At 54.2% G+C, this 18,630-nt stretch overlaps 1 protein-coding gene across 1 annotated transcript in view; it reads left to right on the top strand.

The window, feature by feature from the left end:
- The first annotated feature begins 3,496 nt into the window (after nt 1-3,496).
- The window catches only part of FAM129B (family with sequence similarity 129 member B), a 21,679-nt gene continuing 6,545 nt past the window's right edge, over nt 3,497-18,630 (top strand). The window contains exons 1-7 of the mRNA XM_023510487.1: nt 3,497-3,627; nt 8,553-8,681; nt 10,490-10,595; nt 11,835-12,002; nt 16,619-16,734; nt 17,818-17,922; nt 18,023-18,185. Coding sequence (XP_023366255.1) covers nt 3,571-3,627; nt 8,553-8,681; nt 10,490-10,595; nt 11,835-12,002; nt 16,619-16,734; nt 17,818-17,922; nt 18,023-18,185 — 844 coding nt within the window. The 5' untranslated portion in view covers nt 3,497-3,570. The remainder of the gene's footprint in view (nt 3,628-8,552; nt 8,682-10,489; nt 10,596-11,834; nt 12,003-16,618; nt 16,735-17,817; nt 17,923-18,022; nt 18,186-18,630) is intronic.

Raw genomic sequence — 18,630 nt, 5'->3', positions numbered from 1 at the left:
GCTTTAGAGGCCCTGCCTGACATCTGCCCCAAATTCATGGCATGTGGTGTCTCCAGACGCTGTGGGAGGAAACAGGAAGAGCTGGTGTGGGCAGGTACAGAGGAGAGAGGGGTGCCTGCAGCCCCAGGACCACCCACGGACACCCAGGCAGGAGTGCTGCTGTGGGAATCCTACTGACAACTCCAGGGAGAGGCTGCCACAGGGGAGCAGGAGCGGAACCTTGAACACGGCTAAGCCGTGTTTGCAGGGTGGGGGCTGCCCTGGGTTGTGGTCCCTGGGCTCAGCAGGCAGGGGCCTGGCCAGGCCCGGCCTTCCATTTGAGGCTTTCCCCAGGGTGGCAGTGTCCACCTAGATCCTCTTCCAGCAGGGTCTAGCCAGAGGCTCCCTGTGACCCTATTCTCAGATTCTCTCCTGCAGGCCCTTTCTCCAGCCTGACACCCTCCAAGTGCAGCTGGCATTTTGGGTCCCTCTGGCCCCTACACCTTGGACCCCAAAGGCCCCGTGTTTTTGGAAACTTCCTTTGTACCAAGCACATGGTACTTCCTCTCAAGCTGATTTAGGACATCTTTCAAGAATGTGCTCGGGGCTACCTCTGCCAAGAAGCCGTCCTTCCCTGCCTGCTGCCCTCCCGGGCTGGCCTTAGCACTAACGCTGAGCAGAGCTGCTCCCTGGTGCTCCCTAAGCACTGTCCTTTCAGTCCTTAACCCCAGTGCCGTTGCCCCCTGGCCACCCCTCGCCTGTTCCTGTAGTATCCTGATGCCACCCTACGACTATCTTTGTTCTGGCTCAGTGACTATCGGGTGACTCTCCCTCCCCTTGCTTAGCACCTGCTTGAGTGGGGCCTGGCACCGGGGACCCAGTGGAGAGCAAAAGGGGTCCCCTCCCTGTTTGCCACCCTCTGACAAGTGCCAGCGTCCTCCCTGCCAACCCACGTGGCTTCTGTGCTCAGGGACCCCATGCTTACCTGCTTCTCACTCCTCGGGGCTTCCTGAGGCTTCACCTCCAGCCCACAGCCCTGCTTGCCTCTCACTCCTCAGGGCTTCCTGAGGCTTCACCTCCAGCCCACAGCCCTGCTTGCCTCTCACTCCTCAGGGCTTCCTGAGGCTTCACCTCCAGCCCATAGCTCTGCTTGCCTCTCACTCTGTGGGGCTTCCTGAGGCTTCACCTCCAGCCCACAGCCCTGCTTGCCTCGGTGGAGCCTGCCCAGGCCTGCTCTGGGCTTGGCTTTTCCCCTCCTGTCTTCTCTCCAGCCCAGCCTAGGGGTCCTTCCGAGCCCAGCTGGGAGCAAGGGCTGTGGACCAGGCAGACCTGGGCAGTTCCCTCCTGGGCCCGGCTCCCTGAGGGTCAGGGTGGCAGATTCCAGCCATTTGGGAAATGATTCTGTGGACATACCAGGGCCAGTCGGCGCCCCCTGAGTTGTGGTCCATCATGTACTCAGCAGCCTGGGATTGAGACAAAACCCGACTGAGAACCCTGGGTCCATAAACCTCCTCATCTCTAAGATTCAACAGGAGTTCCAGCTCCTGTGGGTTTTCATGAAGATTCTTTGGGATCGTGCCCGTAAAACCTGAGTGACCCTGGGGTTTCCACTCACTAAGGGTGATGGTGGTGACAGCTGACTGTCAGCCGGTACCACTGCCAGCTTCCATCCTCTTCTCTGTATCCCAGGTCGTGGCCTCATCTGCCCCACAGTCCTCCTCTGCTTCATCATTTCTCAAAATAATTCCCACAGTCTCTGAGAGGTTCTGGTTGTTTATGGTTTTTAAAAAATAGGCATTCAAAGCAAATTCCTCATTTGTTCTCCCCTTCCTCCCCCAAATTGGAATCTGGACAGACATGACCTCATTCCAGGAAAGGGGCACCCAAGCAGGACAGGGTCTGTGGAGTGGGGTGGGTGGGCTGAGCTGCCTTTGGAGGCTGTGCCGCCTGCTAACTGATGTGGGGTTAGGGGTGTGGGCAGACATCGGGAGGGTCAGGTTGGACTGAGACCCTGGCCATGAGCTGTGGGACGTGGGAGGTGGCACATGATCTCAATCCTCCACCCCGGCCACCACTGTAATTGGGCTCCAGGCCTGCAGCTCAGCTCCATCACCCACTAGCTGTGTGACTGTGGGTGACACAGTTGTGGCCTAACCTCTCTAGGCCTCCCCTGTAATGTGGGAATAACATGGGTTCTACCTCACAGAGCTATTGAGAGGAGGAAATGGAATACCATCCCAGCCAGGCAGCCTCGGTCCCTGAAGACTGGCTACAGGAGGGGCAGGGTCCTGTCAGCCCCTTGTCCTTTGAGAAAGACCAGGTCTTTGGAATCTGCAATCCAGATGGACAGGTGACAGGGTCTGTTCATCGTTGAGTCTAACCCTCTTGGTGTGCTGGGGGAAACTGAGGCCCAAAGAGGGGAGCTGCATGGTGCATAAACCTCAGGGCAGGGCCTGAGCTACAGCTTCTTGAGACTAGGAAGCCTCTCCCTCATCATGGTCACACCCCTCTCTGGGCCGCAGTTTCTTTATCTGTGCATAGGGAGGCCCGGGTAGCACCCATGGAGCCTGACGGTGCTGGGCTGGTCTTGAGGCCCAGGACGCACGTTCCCTATTCAGAAACCACTCAGCAGCAGAGAGAAGCACATGGCCAGTGAAGGCAAAAAGGTTAACTTGGTAGGTGAATTAATTTTAGACTTTTTTTTTATTATGAAATGAATCATGATTGTAAAATAATTCAAGGCTGTAAAGGGAATAGAGCAGAAAGCAAAGGTCGCTGCGAGCTCCCCACCCCCACTCCCGGAGGTCCTGCCCTTGGCCTTGCGTGCTGCCTTCCAGACTTCTCTAAGTGTCTGGGTGGAAATCATCTGTGCGCACAAACAGGAAGAGCTTTTTAAATGATAGTCACAGGTGATTCTGTAACTTGCTTCCTTACGTAGCAGAGCTGGGCCCCTTCCTTGTTGGTGCCCATCCAGATAGATCCCATCCACCTTCTTACTTCCCTGAGTGAACCGCCGACCATTTCCCAGAGACGCACACTTAGCTCTCTCCCGTCACTGCCTCAGTGCGCGGCGCCTCCGGATTCTCCTGCAGGTCGTTCTATGAGGTAGATCCTAGAGGTGGGAAGGCAGCATCAAAGGATGCGGCACCCTCAACCTTGTGCTCACAGCCACCAGCCACCCTCTGGAAGGCTGTCCCCACCCACAGCGCCCCAGCTCTGTGTGACAGTCCCTATTTCTGCACATGCTTGCTGGTCTGGCAGGAAAACATGAAGTCTTGGTTCGGTTGCATTTGCCTGATTCTCTGTCTGAGGTACAGCCCAGTCTGTCTTCACCCTTTGCCATGGTGCTTAATCATTGCGGGAACCCAGGACTCTAGCCAGAGGCTCTAGCATTCAGGAGCGAGGACCCTGCGCAGACGATTCTGTGTGCGGGAGTTTGGGGCTTTGCTGACGCCCTGCCTGGGGAGGCTGCTGTGTATTGTGTCCACAAGGACCTCTCACTGTCTTTCCTTTGCAGAGAGAACCGGGAAGATCCTGAGGGAGTTTCTCCGCTTCTATGAGGACCAGTATGGCGTGGCGCTCTTCAACAGCATGCGCCATGAGATCGAGGGCACGGGGCTGCCCCAGGCCCAGCTGCTCTGGCGCAAGGTGAGAGGTGCTGAGGGGTGGGGCAGGCTCTGCCACCCTCTCACTGCATGACCCCTGGGCAAGTGTCTCCACTTCTCTGGGCTTCAGTTTCCGGTTGCTGCCCTGGTGGGTAACCTGGGTCAGATTGTCAAGGGCCCCTTCATTCTCTGAGGGTTCCCTCCTCCAGCTCAATACTTTCACCATCAGGGTAGGGGGCTCTGAGGTCTTGACAGCCTTGATCAAGGCAAGTTCCTCCTCCAAGAGTCTCCGTTTACTCATCTGCCAAACGGGATGAGAACACCTCTTTCACAGGGTGGTAGTGCCTGGAGTAGGGGAGGTGCTGTCACTGGCCTTGTCGTAATCCTGCTGTTCATAGTAGGATTATGTCCCAGGGTGACTAGAAGCTGCCTGGCTTAAGCGCAAGGGCCAGTGTGGACCAGAGGAGGCAAACAAAGCCTTCTAGGAAGGGACCCTGTGATTGACTTGGCACAGGAGCAGGGAGGAGCAGTGCCAAGGAGGGGCCCAGGTGTGGCACATCCTCAGCTGAGCACTTAAGGGGAGAAGCCAGGTCTTGCTCCTCTGGGGATGGTGCAGTGGCCCCATGTGCCAGTCCAGGGAAGTCCTGTTTGAAGGCACCATATGACCCAGGGCTGGGGTTATTCCCTTTCAGCAACTTCACTCTCTGCCCCCTGGATGGCCTGACAGGTGGCAGAGGGAGGGATGATGAGGAAGGTGCCCTGGTCCTGCTAGTGGCTGAGTGGTGAGCATCCCATCCCTGGCTTTCCCTCTGGGGAGTCTGACTGGCTGAGCCAATACCCCCAGAAGTGGGGTGCAAGCCAGATTAGCCACAGGACCCCAGTGCCAGGTCATTAGTAGCCAAATTTCTGTGATTGGTAGGCTGCAAAGTTACTCTCGCTCTTCTGTTTTCCCTCCCTACCCAGTCCCTCCTCCTGCCTATTTCATACTTTGCACAGCCTCTGGGATGCTGGGGCAGCAGCAGAGAGGAGGGATGGAGCCCTCTCTCTAAGTCCTTTGCTCAGCCAGATGCCGCTCCTGCCCTCTTGAGCCCCAGGGATCTGGTTGGGAAGAACTCAGAGGACCTGGGTTCAAATGCTCATACCAGCTGGTAGCCTGGGCAATTGACCAGTCCCCCAGGCTCAGTCTCCTTACCTGACTCATGAGTAAAGAGACCGTACCCACCTCCACAGAGCCTCGGCAAGGGTTCAGTGAGAGAATATGTGGCATGTGGCAAGGTGGAGCAGATGGGACTACTGAGGGGGTTTGAATCCTGACTTGCTGGGCAACCTCAGACACATGGTGTCCCTTCAGAGAGGCTTTCAGAGATGTCAGAGCAGCTTTGCGGGGGAGGGCAGGGATTTCGTGGGGCTCTAAAGACTAGATGGGATTCAGATTATTGGGCAGACCCCTCAGAAAGGGGATAGGTATGAGCAGAATGAGGCATGCCCGGGGGGAGAGACGCCAGAGCAGTGAGAAGCCAGGGGGTGCCCCAAACTGGGAGGTTTGGGTTTGTTTCACTCCCCTCTCCAAAAACAAATGACTAAAAATGTGCTTAGTTACCGTGAGGCCAAGGGGGTAGCTCTCTCCAGAGCTGGCAGTCACTTGCCTGGCATTGGGGATCTGTTCCCCTTTGCTGTTTTCCCAGCTGGGGGTTAGCTCTGGCTGTGGGAGAGCTGCTCACAGGCTGGACGAGGCCTCAAACTTCCTGGAGGGGCATGATTATTAACCGGGCCAGGTCTGGTGCCGGGACCACCCTGCCCTTGCAGGCCCTGAGATGCTCAGGGAGACGACAGTCAACAGTCATTTACATAATATAGTTGGAGCCCGAGATGACAAGGTGACACAATGGAGGCCTGTGAGCCTTATCTGGGTGGCCCATGAAAGGTTCCTGGAAGAAGGGCCATCTCAGCTGAGGACCGGACAGTTGAGGAAGAGGTGGCTGGGAGAGTGTCAGACTGAGGGAATGTGTACTCTGGTACACTCTCCCAGAGCTGAGCTTTTAAATATCTGTCCAGGATGGTGGAGGCGGGACAAGAGCCAGCCTCCAGATTGCCAGCTAAGGCCCCTTCCTGCCATGCCCTGCAGCCTGCACAGGTAGAGAGAAGTCAGGATTGTGTGTTGCAGCCTCTCAGAGCATCACATGTCCCTTTGCTTTTGGACCCAGGAAAGGCTGTCTCTTCCCCTGGTATTGTGACTATCTTGACCCCGTGATAGCAAAGGGGCAGCAGTGCCTGGATGTGTTCTGGCCTGGATGTCAGACAGGTGCACACCTCTGTGGTAGTAAAGGAAAGGAGGCTTTGGGATGCAGCCCAGGTGAGCAGGGCCAGAACTGCTCCCCATCTGGAAAGAAATGTCAGTAATCCAAGACAGCGGGGCCCGGCCAACAGGTACTAAGCATTTTCTCTGTGAGACCCTCCCTTGAACATTCACAATTGAGGGGGTGCACATTGATTGGGGGAAAAGAGAGAGTAGCATGTGAGCAAGAAGAGTAAAATGAAACCCACAAACCTCGAAAAGCAGGATTTTTGGTCTCACCTGCTATTCAGGAAACTGACCTTCACAGTGCTGTTGGGCTAATATCATCATAATAGAAATAACAGCATTCATCACCATCATCATCATGACAGCAGGGGTTTTTATTAGAATGAATAAAATGAGAACAGTAATAATGATAAAATAGTAATAATAAAAGGAGAAATAATACAATTAGTGAAAACAGAAGGTACCCTGTGCCCACTGGGCCCCTCTCTGAGGGGGGCCTGTGACGATGTCCACAGAGGCTTGGAGGTGCTTGTCCAGACCCCCGCAGTGGTGGTGGCGGGTAGAGGCTGGGCCCTGGTTGTCTGACCCCGGGAGGTGTGTTCTTTCCAGTCACACCACTGGAGAGTTTTTGCAGAGTCTAAAATATTCTGCCTGGGCTGTTGAGTTCCATTTCACTTCCTGCAGGCCTTCCAACTGAAACACAACACTGCCATTCGAAAGTCTTAAAAATAAAACCCAAACTCTTAGTCAGCCACCCAATGTGAGCTGCCCTGGGATCCAGGGACAGATTGGATGGTGAGGGGTGAGGGGCTGCTGAGTCCACCTGGGAGCCTGCTTCTTCACAGCCTCCCCCAGAACCGGCCCTGTCCTTGAGCCCCCATCCCTAGGTCTGTCCCTCAGCCCTGGGACTCCTAAGTGGGGCAGAAGAGGCAAACTGAAGAGGCCAGCAGTGGTGGGGGCTTGCTAGGGCGTGAGAGCTCTGTCTGCTTTTTCTTTCTAGAAAAGACAGTGGTTGGAGAGTTGGGTTTAGGAGGTCTAAATATAGGCCACTGAATGTGGAGGCCGGGGGCAGCTTTGTATATTGGGCAAAGCCCACTGTGCATGAGGGTGGAGGAGGTGGCCAGGGGAGCCATTCTCTTTTTCCTGTGAATATTTTTATCTTGGTAGGAAGCAGTCTGCAGTCCTATTGTTTCAACACAATGGGCTCTCCTTTTCCAAGAGTGGTTTGTGTTTCCCCTTGAAGAGCAGCAGGGGGGGCGCTGGGGAGAGGGGACTTTGAAAAGGGGACCGAGGGTCAGATGAGACAGGGCTGGGACTGTAGAGCACGAAAGCCAGGGAGGTGTAGGCACAATTAGAATTATTACATACTTGGCCAGGAGCACTGGCTCATGCCTGTAATCCTGGCACTTTGGGAGGCCAAGGTGGGAGGATAGTTTGAGCTCAGGAGTTGGAGACCAGCCCAAGCAAGAGTGAGGCTCTGTTTCTACTAAAAATAGAAAAACTAGCCCGGTTTTATGGCAGGCACCTGTAGCCCCAGCTACCTAGGAGACTGAGGCAGGAGCAGGAGGATCACTTGAACCCAGGAGTTTGAGGTTGCTGTGAGCTAGGCTGAGACTGGCTGTTTAGCCCTGGCCATAGAGTGAGACTCTGTCTCAAAAAAAAGAAAGAAAAAGAAAGAATTTGTTGAGAAACAGAGAGGAACACCAGGCTTCCCTGATTTCCTCCCATCCAGGACTAAGCCTTTTCTACTGTGGCTTCTATGTCTCCCTTCCAGAAGCTTCTTGGTGCTTGTGTGCTCAGAAAGTGCTTGCACCTGGATGGCCATAGCTTCAGATTGGTATAAGGGTAGGGGCTCATCCCCAATTCAGTCAGTCCATGACATTGGCAGACTATCACATAAACTCTGAGTACTCCTGACAGTGGTCACGGCAGCCCCTGCGTGTTGTGTACCTACTGCCTGTCAGGAGCTGTGCTGGGCCCCCATTTTATAGATGAGTAAACTGAGGTTCAAACAGTGCCAAAACATAGGGGGATGTGGGGTGTCACACTGTGAGTCAGGGAGGGCTTTGTAGAAAGGCCAGGGCTTTGCAGAAAGGTCTGGGAGTTTTTGCAGCCCACACAGATCACAGCCTGCCAGGTTGTAGGTCAGACATCAAACACCCAGACTGTAGCCCTCAGCAGCCCCACCCAGACGCAGGGGAGTCTGTCTTGTCAGCTGTCAGAGCTGGGGTGGTTCTCTGGAACCACCTTGTTCAAGTTTTTATTGCCCTGAGGGGAAACTAAAGCCTAGAGTCCAGGAGACACTTGCTCAGACACGGGGGCTCCTGTAGCCCTGGCCTGTGGGTGTGTCCCCTGCGGTTGGACCAAATGCCCGTGCTGATGCTGCCGTAGCCAGGGGTGGACAGAGGATGCAGCCTGCTCCCACACCCATCCTGCAGTGTTGGAAGACCCTGGTTATGGTCGAGCCCTGAATCAGAGCCTGGCCTGGGGTCTTCTCATCTGCCAACTGAGTGGGGTGCAGCCTGGCCTCAGAGGCTCTGGGAGGACTCCATGAGAATGTGCTCAGCCCAGGTTCTGCTAGCTGGGCTGTCGCCTTCCGGGGAACCCTATTCCTCACTGGGTAGTGAGGAAAGCCAAGCCTCACTCTCGACCCTTGCCGCCCGCAGGTTCCACTGGATGAACGTGTCATCTTTTCGGGGAACCTCTTCCAGTACCAGGAGGACAGCAAGAAGTGGAGGAACCGCTTCAGCCTTGTGCCCCACAACTATGGGCTGGTGCTGTATGACAACAAAGTGGTAAGGCCCCCACATCCCCCTGGGCCCTACAACAAAACACCCCCAATTCCTAAACTCTAGGCTCTAGATCAGAGGCTCTCATACTTTTTAAACAGGGGGCCAGTTCACTGTCCCTCAGATTGTTGGAGGGCCATACTGCAGGTCCCGGGATGAGTTGGCTGCTAAGCAGGATAGGCGGTGGCGGCAAAAACACCCGGCAGGCTGGATAAATGTCCTAGGCAGGCCGTAGTTTGAGGACGCCTGCTCTGGATCTTACCCTCTGCCTGCCACCCAGTGTCTCCCTGCGTTGTTCCCAGGGCCAGAGCATAACTCAGCTCCTCCTTACCTCCTCAACCCCGCCTGCTCCCCGGGGTTCCTTCTCTGAGTAGTAGTTCACTCTTGTCTCTGGGGGGCACCCCTGACTCTTTCTCCCCCATAATCAGCTGTCATAATTCTTCCTATCCTGATCGCTGTCAGTCTTCCAGTCCCACAGGGCCCTGTGCCACCCATCCTCCTCTCCTGGTTCTGACAGCCACAGTGACCTGCTGAGAATGCAGTCCAGCCATTCCCTGCCCTAGGCTGCCCCCTGACCTGCTGTGGGAGGGTGTCTGACAAGGGCTGTCAGCTGGTTGTGCCTTATCTTTGCTTTGGGCCCTTGGGGAAGAAGCTCCAACTGGTTGAGCCACTGACCTGATTTCTTCCACCAAACATTTCTGCAGAGCAGCCAAAAAGGCCTGCTACCTCTGATTTGAATCAAATCAATGTTAAAGCAACATAAAGTCTGGAGCAGCCTCATGCCCAGAGTAGCATCAGAATCACCTGGCAGTTGGTCTTGTTAAAACAATCACTGGGTGGGTCAGTCTTGTTAAAACAATCGCTGGGCCTACCCTCAAGAGTTTGATTCAGGGCTGGGGCAAGGCCAAGAATTTGCATTTCTAACAAGTTATAGGGTGATATTGAAGATCAGGAACCACCTTTTGCAAATTATTGCCAGAGGTGCTGAGCACCTGTCAGGAGTGTGTTAAATAGTGACACCTAATGGCAGGGAGCTGTCTGGCAGCCCTGCTGTATGAGCTATTACATCAGAGCTGCTTCCCCCCAGCTGATGTAAGAAAGCTGTTTCCAGACCTAATTTCCCCCCAAAGACTCTCAGAACCTAGGAGGTTAGTGGGCAGTCCAGAGTAATAGTCAAAGACACTGGACTCTGGAGGCAGATATCTCTGGTTGATGTTCACATCCATGTCCTAAGCCTGCTACTTCCTAGCTGTGTAAATTTGTGGCTAACCTATCGCTTTGGATTGTGAAAATTCTGTGAAGTGAGTACCCTTAGCACAGTGCCTGATATGTAATCAACATTCAACTAGTGCAGCTGCTGGTAACAGAGGTAATAGCAGCAGTAGTGATAATAACAGTAACCACAGCAGCAAAGCTAACTGGGCCCTGGTTGTGTGCCAGGCACTGTGGATTATCTCACTCAGTACTCACACAGACCAGTGAGGCGGGAACTGTTATTACCCTGGTTTTCTAGGTAAGGAACTCTAGCATAGGAGGTTGAAGAAGCTTGTCTTCAGTATTACATAGACACTGCCTAGTGGAGCCAGAAATTGAGACTAGAGCCTGGGTCTAGGTAGCTGCACCATGCTGTCACTGGTCACGGTCACAGACTCTTCTTCCCTCTAGTCCTCTTTTGACTCTCCTGCTTCCTGCCCCTCCCCCCACCCCAACTTGGCAAGGCAACACTGAATTGGGCCCTGGGCCCTCAGTTGGAAATGGGATCTGGGCTTGACCACACACTTAACCCTTGGGGACCGTCTCTCTTGCCCCTTCAGGCCTGTGAGAGGCAAGTTCCACCGCGAGCCATCATCAACAGTGCAGGCTACAAAATCCTCACCTCCCTGGACCAGTACCTGGAACTTGTTGGCAACTCCTTACCAGGTAAAGACCACCCGCCCCAGTCCAGGATGCACTGTGTAGGCCACAGGAGTTGGCCAGAGAGGGGTGCTCCTGATCCCCTTGTTCCAGGCCCTGTGTTTACAGACAGACCAGCTGAGCATAGAGCTCTTGGTAGGTACCAAGCACAACCTGAGTCCTCAAAGGGGAGGCTTCACGGGCTTGAGAGGGGGGACCTTGACCAACACTACACAGGGGTTGGGGCTGGACCACTGTGGACCCTCACCCAAACCCTACTTGTTCCTCAGCCTTCAGTCCCTCAGCTATGGAATGGGGACCTTGTTTTCTACCCTTCTACCTTCCTGAGTCCTTGAGAACCTCTGGGAGAAGGTGATTAGTGTTCCTACTTGTAAATTGGCAGTGCTGCACTTAAGGAGTTTTTCTTCTAGCAGCCTGTTTCTATCTCACCTTGGTCGAGCCTCCACAGAAGGCCTAAAGGAAAATACCTGCCTCTCAGATGACCCCTGGAAACTGAGGGGCAGGTCCCCGCTGGGGCTTGGCTGGAGCCTGCTATGCCTGGATTCCAGCCCTGACTTTGCCTCCATTTTGCTGAGTCTGCTCGGGCAAGTCTTGCACCCCTCTGACCTGTAGCTGCAAACACAGGCACTCAGAGGAGTGACCTCACGGTGTCACGCAGATCCTGGGAGGTGCCGTGTGCACTGAGCCCGGTACAGGCCAACCCAGAGCCAGGGCAAGAAGAACTGTTATTATCATATTATTAACAACAGTGGCAGGGTCACAGCCCAGGACCAGTTATCTCGCTGGATCTTGAGTATCTGTGAGGACAAAATAGAAAGTGAGAGAGAGAGAAATTCCTTTAGATTTATTCTGTTTCCCCCGCTCCACATGCCTCCCTCCCCCTTGGACATTCAAACCACACTTTGGCCTCTACAACTAAAATCTGAAAGGAAACTCAAGAAGGCAGTGCTTGGCCTTTGAGCCTGAGGGCTCAGACCCTGGGTCATTTGCACTTTCCCTGCAGAAGGGAACTGGATGAGACTTATCGCCAGCCCCAATAAAGGTATCTACATGGGTGCCAGGTTCTGAGACTTCTTTAGCTAGGCTGTGGAGGGCCCAGCAAGACAGAAGCCTGCTGCTACCCTACCAGCTTGCTGGTCACCCTGGGACAGGCCAGCCTTCTCTAGGCCTGAGCCTGCCCCTTAGAGCTGGGGCCATGGGAACAGTCCCCTGCCATTCGTCGGCTAAGGGAACCTGTCTCCACAGGGACCACATCAAAATCAGGCAGTTCCCCCATCCTCAAGTGCCCCACACAGTTCCCGCTCATCCTCTGGCATCCTTATGCGCGTCACTACTACTTCTGCATGATGACGGAAGGCGAGCAGGACAAGTGGCAGGCGGTGCTGCAGGACTGCATCCGGCACTGCAACAACGGTGAGTCGCTGTGGCCCAGGGATGGTGTCTGGGCCGCGTGCTGAGTGGGGACACCTAGTGGCTGAGTGTGGTGTGGCAGCCCTGCTCTACAAGCTGCTCTACTATAATTTTCTTTCTAGGGTTGTAAGGAACCGTTGTAATATCACCCTTAATTGGGGATAATTTCATGCATCTTAGGAGATTCATAAGGATTCACAGATTCCACTTCATACTTGGGAAAGTGTTTTTGTTTTCCTGGAGACAGAGTATTGCTCTGTCACCTAGAGGGCAGTGGTATCGTTATGGCTCATTGCTGCAACCTCAAACCCCTGGGCTCAAGTGGTGCTTCTTCCTCAACCTCCAAGCTACCTGAGACTACAGGTGCACACCACTTCATTTGGCTAACGTTTCTATTTTTACTAGAGATGGAGTCTCGCTCTTGCTTAGGCTGTTGTCAAACTCCTGGAGTGCTAGGAGTACAGGTGTCAGCCACTGAGCTTGATCCAATTAAAAAAAAAAATATATATATATATATAATTTCTTTCTTTACCACCAATGCTCCAGGTGATGTGGAAAGTTCACTTCCTTCTTCAGAGCCTCATTGTTCTACACATGTGTGGTGACCCAGCTCACTCATTTATTCAATAAACATTTTTAGTGTCTGCTAAAAATTAAGACACCAAGTCTTAAAGATATGGTAAATTGGGGGCATTAGGGTGGGCCTGAATCCCATATGGAAACACTGCCTGGAGAGGCAGTGAGAGAGCAAGACACTGCCCCTGCCCTCAAGCAGACTGCCGTCTGGTGGGAGGACAGATACTGAACAGATGAGGAGTCATAGCTCTGCTGGGTGGGTGCTGGGCTCCACCTGGGGAGCCTTGAGAAAGTGTGCGTGTGTTGTGAGGCTCAATCAGGGCAGGCTCCCTTGAGGGGTGATAGTTTAGCTGAGACCTGAGGGAGGAAAGGGCATAGAGAGCAGGAATGTTCCCCACAGAGATAGTGGCCAGGATGAAGTGAAGCCCAGGGGCAGGGAGTAGGGACTGTGGAATGGAGCTAGATGGGACCCTGGGGTCAAGTCCAGAAGGGCCGTGCAGGACCTTATAGAGTGTGATCAAAAGATTTATGATTGTCTCCCAGCTGAGGGTGGAACACTGGGGAGATCTTTTTGCCCTTGTGGAAGGAATAATTTTGTCCTGGACGCTGAACTCTTCCTGGTGATCTGGCCTTGGGGAGGCACAGGGAGCTTCTTGAATAACCCCCACCCCCACCGGGTGCAGCTCCACATGATGGTGGAGCTGGAGGGGCAGAGGGAACACTGCCAGCCTTTGGGCCACCACTGCAGGACTCAGCTCACCTCACCTCTCCTGCTTAACTCCCCAGAGCCACGTCTGCCCTGTCTGGAATCTGCCAAGCAGGAGGAACCAGGTCTTGAGTTAGGCTACCTCCTGCCACCTGGGCTGGGCCCTGCCACCTACAAAAGGCCTCCTATTCCCAGGTCCCCAGGGGCTGTGGGGCTGTGAGGCTGTGACTGGGCGGAGGCACTCAGGGCTCTGGCTGCCTAGCCTGGACACCCTCTCCCCCAAACAACGTCTGGCCCAGTGCCATCCCTCCAGGTGTCTGAGGCTATCGGCTGACCTGGCCTGGCAGGGTCAGGTAGGGTAAGGGGTGGGCACAGAACAACATGGGGAAGAGCCACCATTGGGCCCCCCTGTGTGTAGGGAGATGGTGATAAAACTTGAACTTTAGAAATGAGTGGGAAGAGCAAATCGGCCGGCTGGCGCAGAGCTGTTGGTGTGCGCCTGGCATGAGTGAGCGCTCAGCTGCAGGCTGTTGGGGACCCCCTAGGGTCTGGGGTACTGTGGCAGGAGGGAGAGCTCTGGGCCAGGGAAGGAGGGTGTCCCTCAGGGTGGGAGGATCAGAACAGATGAGCTGACTTTAGATGGGGGCTTTTGCTCTATCCCGAGGACTGTGAGAAAGTTCTCTGCTTCCTCCGTCTCAGAGGCTGGACCTGGAATTTGTGGAGCCTGGAATTGCTCATTACTGGGGCTGCCAGGAAATGGGGGGCGGGTGGGGAAGGAGGCCAAGCTGGGTGGACGCCAGTTGTCCCCGACCTCCTCGCATCTTGCATTCCTGGAGCAGCTGGAGGTGGCAAGAGGCAGCCAGGGTACTGGCTGCGTGGAGTCCTCGGTGTGGGCCTGGGCAGAGGTCAGGGCCCTCCCTGTCTGACCATGGCCCCTCTGCTCTGCTGCCAGCACTGAGGAATGCAGCTTCCTTTCTCAGGAAGGCTCCAGATCTGGCTAGAGTCCCCGGTGCTGGGTTTGAGCTCCAGTCCTGCCATTCCCTTGCCACATGTCCTTGTAACTTTGCCAGTGACTTTGCCTGTCTGAGCAGCCCTAATCTCTTCATCAGGGACAGTGGGGCTGACAACCCCCTTCCCTCACAGGATCTTGAGGATTAAACAAGTTGATGTGTGTGAAGCCCCAGGCCAGAGCCGGTGTCTTAGTTTCCTGGGGCTGCTGCAACAAAGTGCCACAGGCCGGGAGTACGTGCAGTTTATTTTCTCAGCGTCAGCAGGGCTGGTTCTCCTGATGCCTCTCTCCTTGGCTTGTGGACAGCCACATTCTCCTCCCCGTGTCCTCACAGTCATCTCTGTGTTTCCATATGGGATTCAGGCCCACCCTAGTGCTCCCAATTTAACATATCTTTAAGACTCGGTGTCTAAATGCAGTCAGTTCTGAGGTACTGTAGCTTAGAACTTCAAGCTATGAATTTGGGGGGAGATGCAATTCAGTGCATAAGAGCTGGGCACATGGGAAGACTCATGGTCTGGTTGAAGAGGAGAGGTGACCCTCATTCTTGTCAAACTGAGGAGCAGGGTGTGCAGAGGGCCCTGTGGTCCAAGACTGTGTGGTGGTATCCAGAGCCAGGTCTGGGACATCAGCAGCTGTCCTCCCGCTTCTCTGGCCCTGCCACCTGGAAGGTGGCCCTGCCCTGCACACCTGATGTGGTATCTGCAGAATGTAAAGTTCCCCCCTGCCTTTGTGGAAACATCTGCTGGGGCATTTGCATGTACTGTGCTACCTGGATTTTCCAGGCAAAACCCCTCTGGGAGACCCCGCTTATCTGAGAGCCTGGCAGAGGCTTCCCCCCCATGGCAGGTGGGGCAGTACCTGCCCAGAGATGCATGCCACCCCGGCTGGAACACCTTGCCCTGCTCCTATCACTCTTGCGTGACTTTGGGGCCTAAAACACAGGGATCAGATTCTCCTCATATCCCCATCCCAACCCAAGCAGATGCCACTGCAGGGTTGGGGACTGGACCTCAGTTTCCCCACTGTTGAGCTCCCTCCTGGCTCTGACAGGCAGTGGTTCCCATGGTCGGATGGGGAACCCTCCCTCCCCATGCCAGAGAGGGGCTTTTTCTCTGTGGGGGTGACTCAGCCTATAGTCATCACCGTAGGATCTGGCATTTCCCCTTCTCTAGGCTCTGAGGACACAGTGGTCAGAGGCATGTGGCCAGGGAGCCCACCCATTGCCTGGCTCCATGTTACTTAACCACATTTCCCCCCCCACCCCCCCACCCCACCCCACCCCCGCCCCCGTCAGATGCTGCACTTTCCTGCTACATGGCTCCCTCTCCAGGCCTGGAGGTCCACACCTCCATCACCGTCCTACCTGGTCAGCAACCGGGCCACTCACAGCACTCACAACAATAAAAATATAGAGATAATGGTTTCTCTAGTTGTCATCGATAATAAACCCTTCCATTTATTCTTTAATAAAGTTCTAGCATTGATGCCAGGTGCTGACCTGGACAGATCCAGGCCTGGCCAGGCTGCGAGCCAGTTTGTTAGCCACTGATGAGTGCAGCGCAGGGAGGGGCTGGGCTGACCTCCCCTCCCTTGGACTTCACAGTTCACTGTGCCCCTGGAGCTGCTCAGTGGATGTGTGAGGCCAGGCCAGTGGCATTGTTCCTGTTGCTCAAAAGAGGAAAAACTAAAGCCCTTTTGGGTTCAGTGATCTAGTATAAGGCTCTGTAAACTGTGGCCCATGGGTCAAATCCAGTCATTCCCTGTTTTTATCAATAAAATTGATTAGAACAGCCTTTGTCTACTGATGGTCTGCGGCTGTGTTTGTGCCGTGATGGTGGAGCTGAGAGGTGCAGCAGGGGTTGTCCAGCCAGCACAGCTGAGGATATTTGGCGTCTGCCCATTGCAGGCAGTTTGCAGAGCCCTGACCCAGCAGCAAGGCCTGGACCAGGAGTTGAACAAGGGTCTCTGGGTGCCGCCAGAGCCATGGCCACTGACTGCCCTCACGATGCTGGGTTCAGTGGCCTGAACTCTAGTCAGTTTGTCCCTTTGCCTGTGAAGCAGGTCAACGACAGTGCCAAGTTTGGGGTGGCTTGGAGGAGTTAAGGGGATGAGGAGGCAGCCGGGGGGGTCTCCGTGTTGCTGTTGGTAGTGGGGTCATTATCACTGTACTGCTCTGGCCACTATGGTGACCACTGCAAGGACAGCAGGGGTCACAGCCATTCCCCCTACTATGTATGAGGGGTATCTGGTCAATCTGTCAGTTGGTCTTGGTAGAGGCCATTGGGTCATCGTGCTGACCTTCTCTCCTGTCTTTCTCCTGGGCAGGGATCCCTGAGGACTCCAAGGTGGAAGGCCCCGCATTCACAGACGCCATCCGCATGTACCGCCAGTCAAAGGAGCTATACGGCACCTGGGAGATGCTATGTGGGAATGAGGTGCAGGTGAGGCCCTAGGGCCCCTCGTAGTAGGGGGGCTGGGTACAGAGACAGGGCCTGGGAGTGCTAGAGTTGGAAGGAGGCAAGCTCAGATTTGGACAAGTAGGAGCTGATGCAAGTTAATGTGCTTGTTATTTCGTTGTTTTTTTGTTTGTTTGTTTGTTTGTTTTTTTAAGACAGAGTCTCACTCTGTTGCCCTGGGTAGACTGCTGTGGCATCATAGTTACAGCAACCTCAAACTCCTGGGCTCCAGCGATCCTCTTATCTCAGCCTCCTGAGTAGCTGAGACTACAGGGAGCTGCCACAACACTCAGCTAGTTTTTCTATTTTAAGTAGAAACAGGGTTTCACTCTTGCTCAGGCTGGTCTCAAACACTTGAGCTCCAGCAATCCACCTGCCTTGGCCTCCCAGAGTGCTAGGATTACAGGTGTGAGCCACTGTGCCTGGCTATTATTTAATCCCTTACATAGCACCTTTTTAATAACTTAGATAGCACTAAAGGTGCTAGGGCAACTAAGAACAGTATAGATGTAGCCTGGCGCTGAGGGAGCTGTCTGTCTAGCACAGTCTTTTTCAACTTTTTTTATCTCACAGCACACCTGAACCTGTAGTTAAACTTTGTGGCACACTTAAATTATGTTGATCAAAGAAAAAAGAGTAAAAAAGAATATACTTACTGTGCTTTAAACTTCTTTTGAAAATAATTTTCTTTAAAAATTTTCTTGGCACACCTAAGATCCTCTCACGGCACACTAGTCCAAAATCACTGTTCTAAAAGGATAAATAGACATTCAACAAACATATACACTTCCACGTGCAGGCAGAGCCAGGAGCAAATGTGATACTCCAGGTGGGGGTGGCAGGATGTGCAAAGGCCCTGAGGTGGGTCCCTTGAGTCTGAGGGTCCCAGAGGACACCAAAGCAGTTGAGTCTGGGGCCTGTGGGGATGACACACTATAGAGAGGGCATTGGAGGTGGGCAGCAGAGGGCCAAGCCCTGGGTGGCGGGTTGAGTGGTCAGGTTTGCTGGAATGTAGGGAGAAATGTGCCAGCAGGACAGGCTTCAACCCTCACCTGGCTTGTGCCTCAGATCCTGAGCAACCTGGTGATGGAGGAGCTGGGCCCTGAGCTGAAGGCAGAGCTCGCCCCACGACTGAAGGGAAAGCCACAGGAGCGGCAGCGGCAGTGGATCCAGGTAGGTGTGCCTGGGACCCTGGCATGGGGGCGGGAGTCTGCGCCTGGCCTGGCGCCCCTCAGCCCTGGTGCTGACACTGATGCTGACACCCTGCCCCCAGATATCAGATGCCGTGTACCGCATGGTGTATGAACAGGCCAAGGCAAACTTTGAGGAAGTACTAGTTAAGCTGCAGCAGGCCCGGCCAGCCATGGAGGCCGTCATCCGCACTGACATGGACCAGATCATCACCTCCAAGGAGCATCTGGCCAGTAAGATCCGAGGTAGGCGGACCACCCTCCAGGCCTGTGTTGTCAGAAGGCCCAACAGTGCTCTGACATCCTAGGCTCTTCAGGGATCAAGACGAACTTCCTTTTTATTTCATGATCCATGTAAATTTCACAGCAATGACTTGATCATTGGTAGTTTTTAAAATCAGAATTAGGCTGGGTGCAGTGGCTCATGCCTATAATCCTAGCACTGGGAGGCTGAGGTGGGTGGACTGCCTGAGTTGATAGCTTCAAGACAGCCTGAGCCAGTGCTAGACCTTGTCTCTTTAAAAAAGAAAAAAAAAAAAAAAGATGTGAAGGCCCTTTGAGAGCTGTGATTCACTGACAGCATAGTAGACCTTAGGCTGGTGGAAAAGCAGTAATCCTTGAGAGAAGCCTCTTCCTTGAGTCAGGAAATCCCTGTAGTGAATGAAGCAGCTGCAGGAAGAGCAGGGGGAAG

Source organism: Otolemur garnettii, unplaced genomic scaffold, assembly GCF_000181295.1.
Source record: "Otolemur garnettii isolate 467f Iridium unplaced genomic scaffold, OtoGar3 scaffold00014, whole genome shotgun sequence".
In the NCBI taxonomy this organism is placed as follows: domain Eukaryota; kingdom Metazoa; phylum Chordata; class Mammalia; order Primates; family Galagidae; genus Otolemur; species Otolemur garnettii.
Note: the sequence above shows the minus strand (reverse complement) of the source record. Positions and strands in the feature narration are given on the sequence as shown.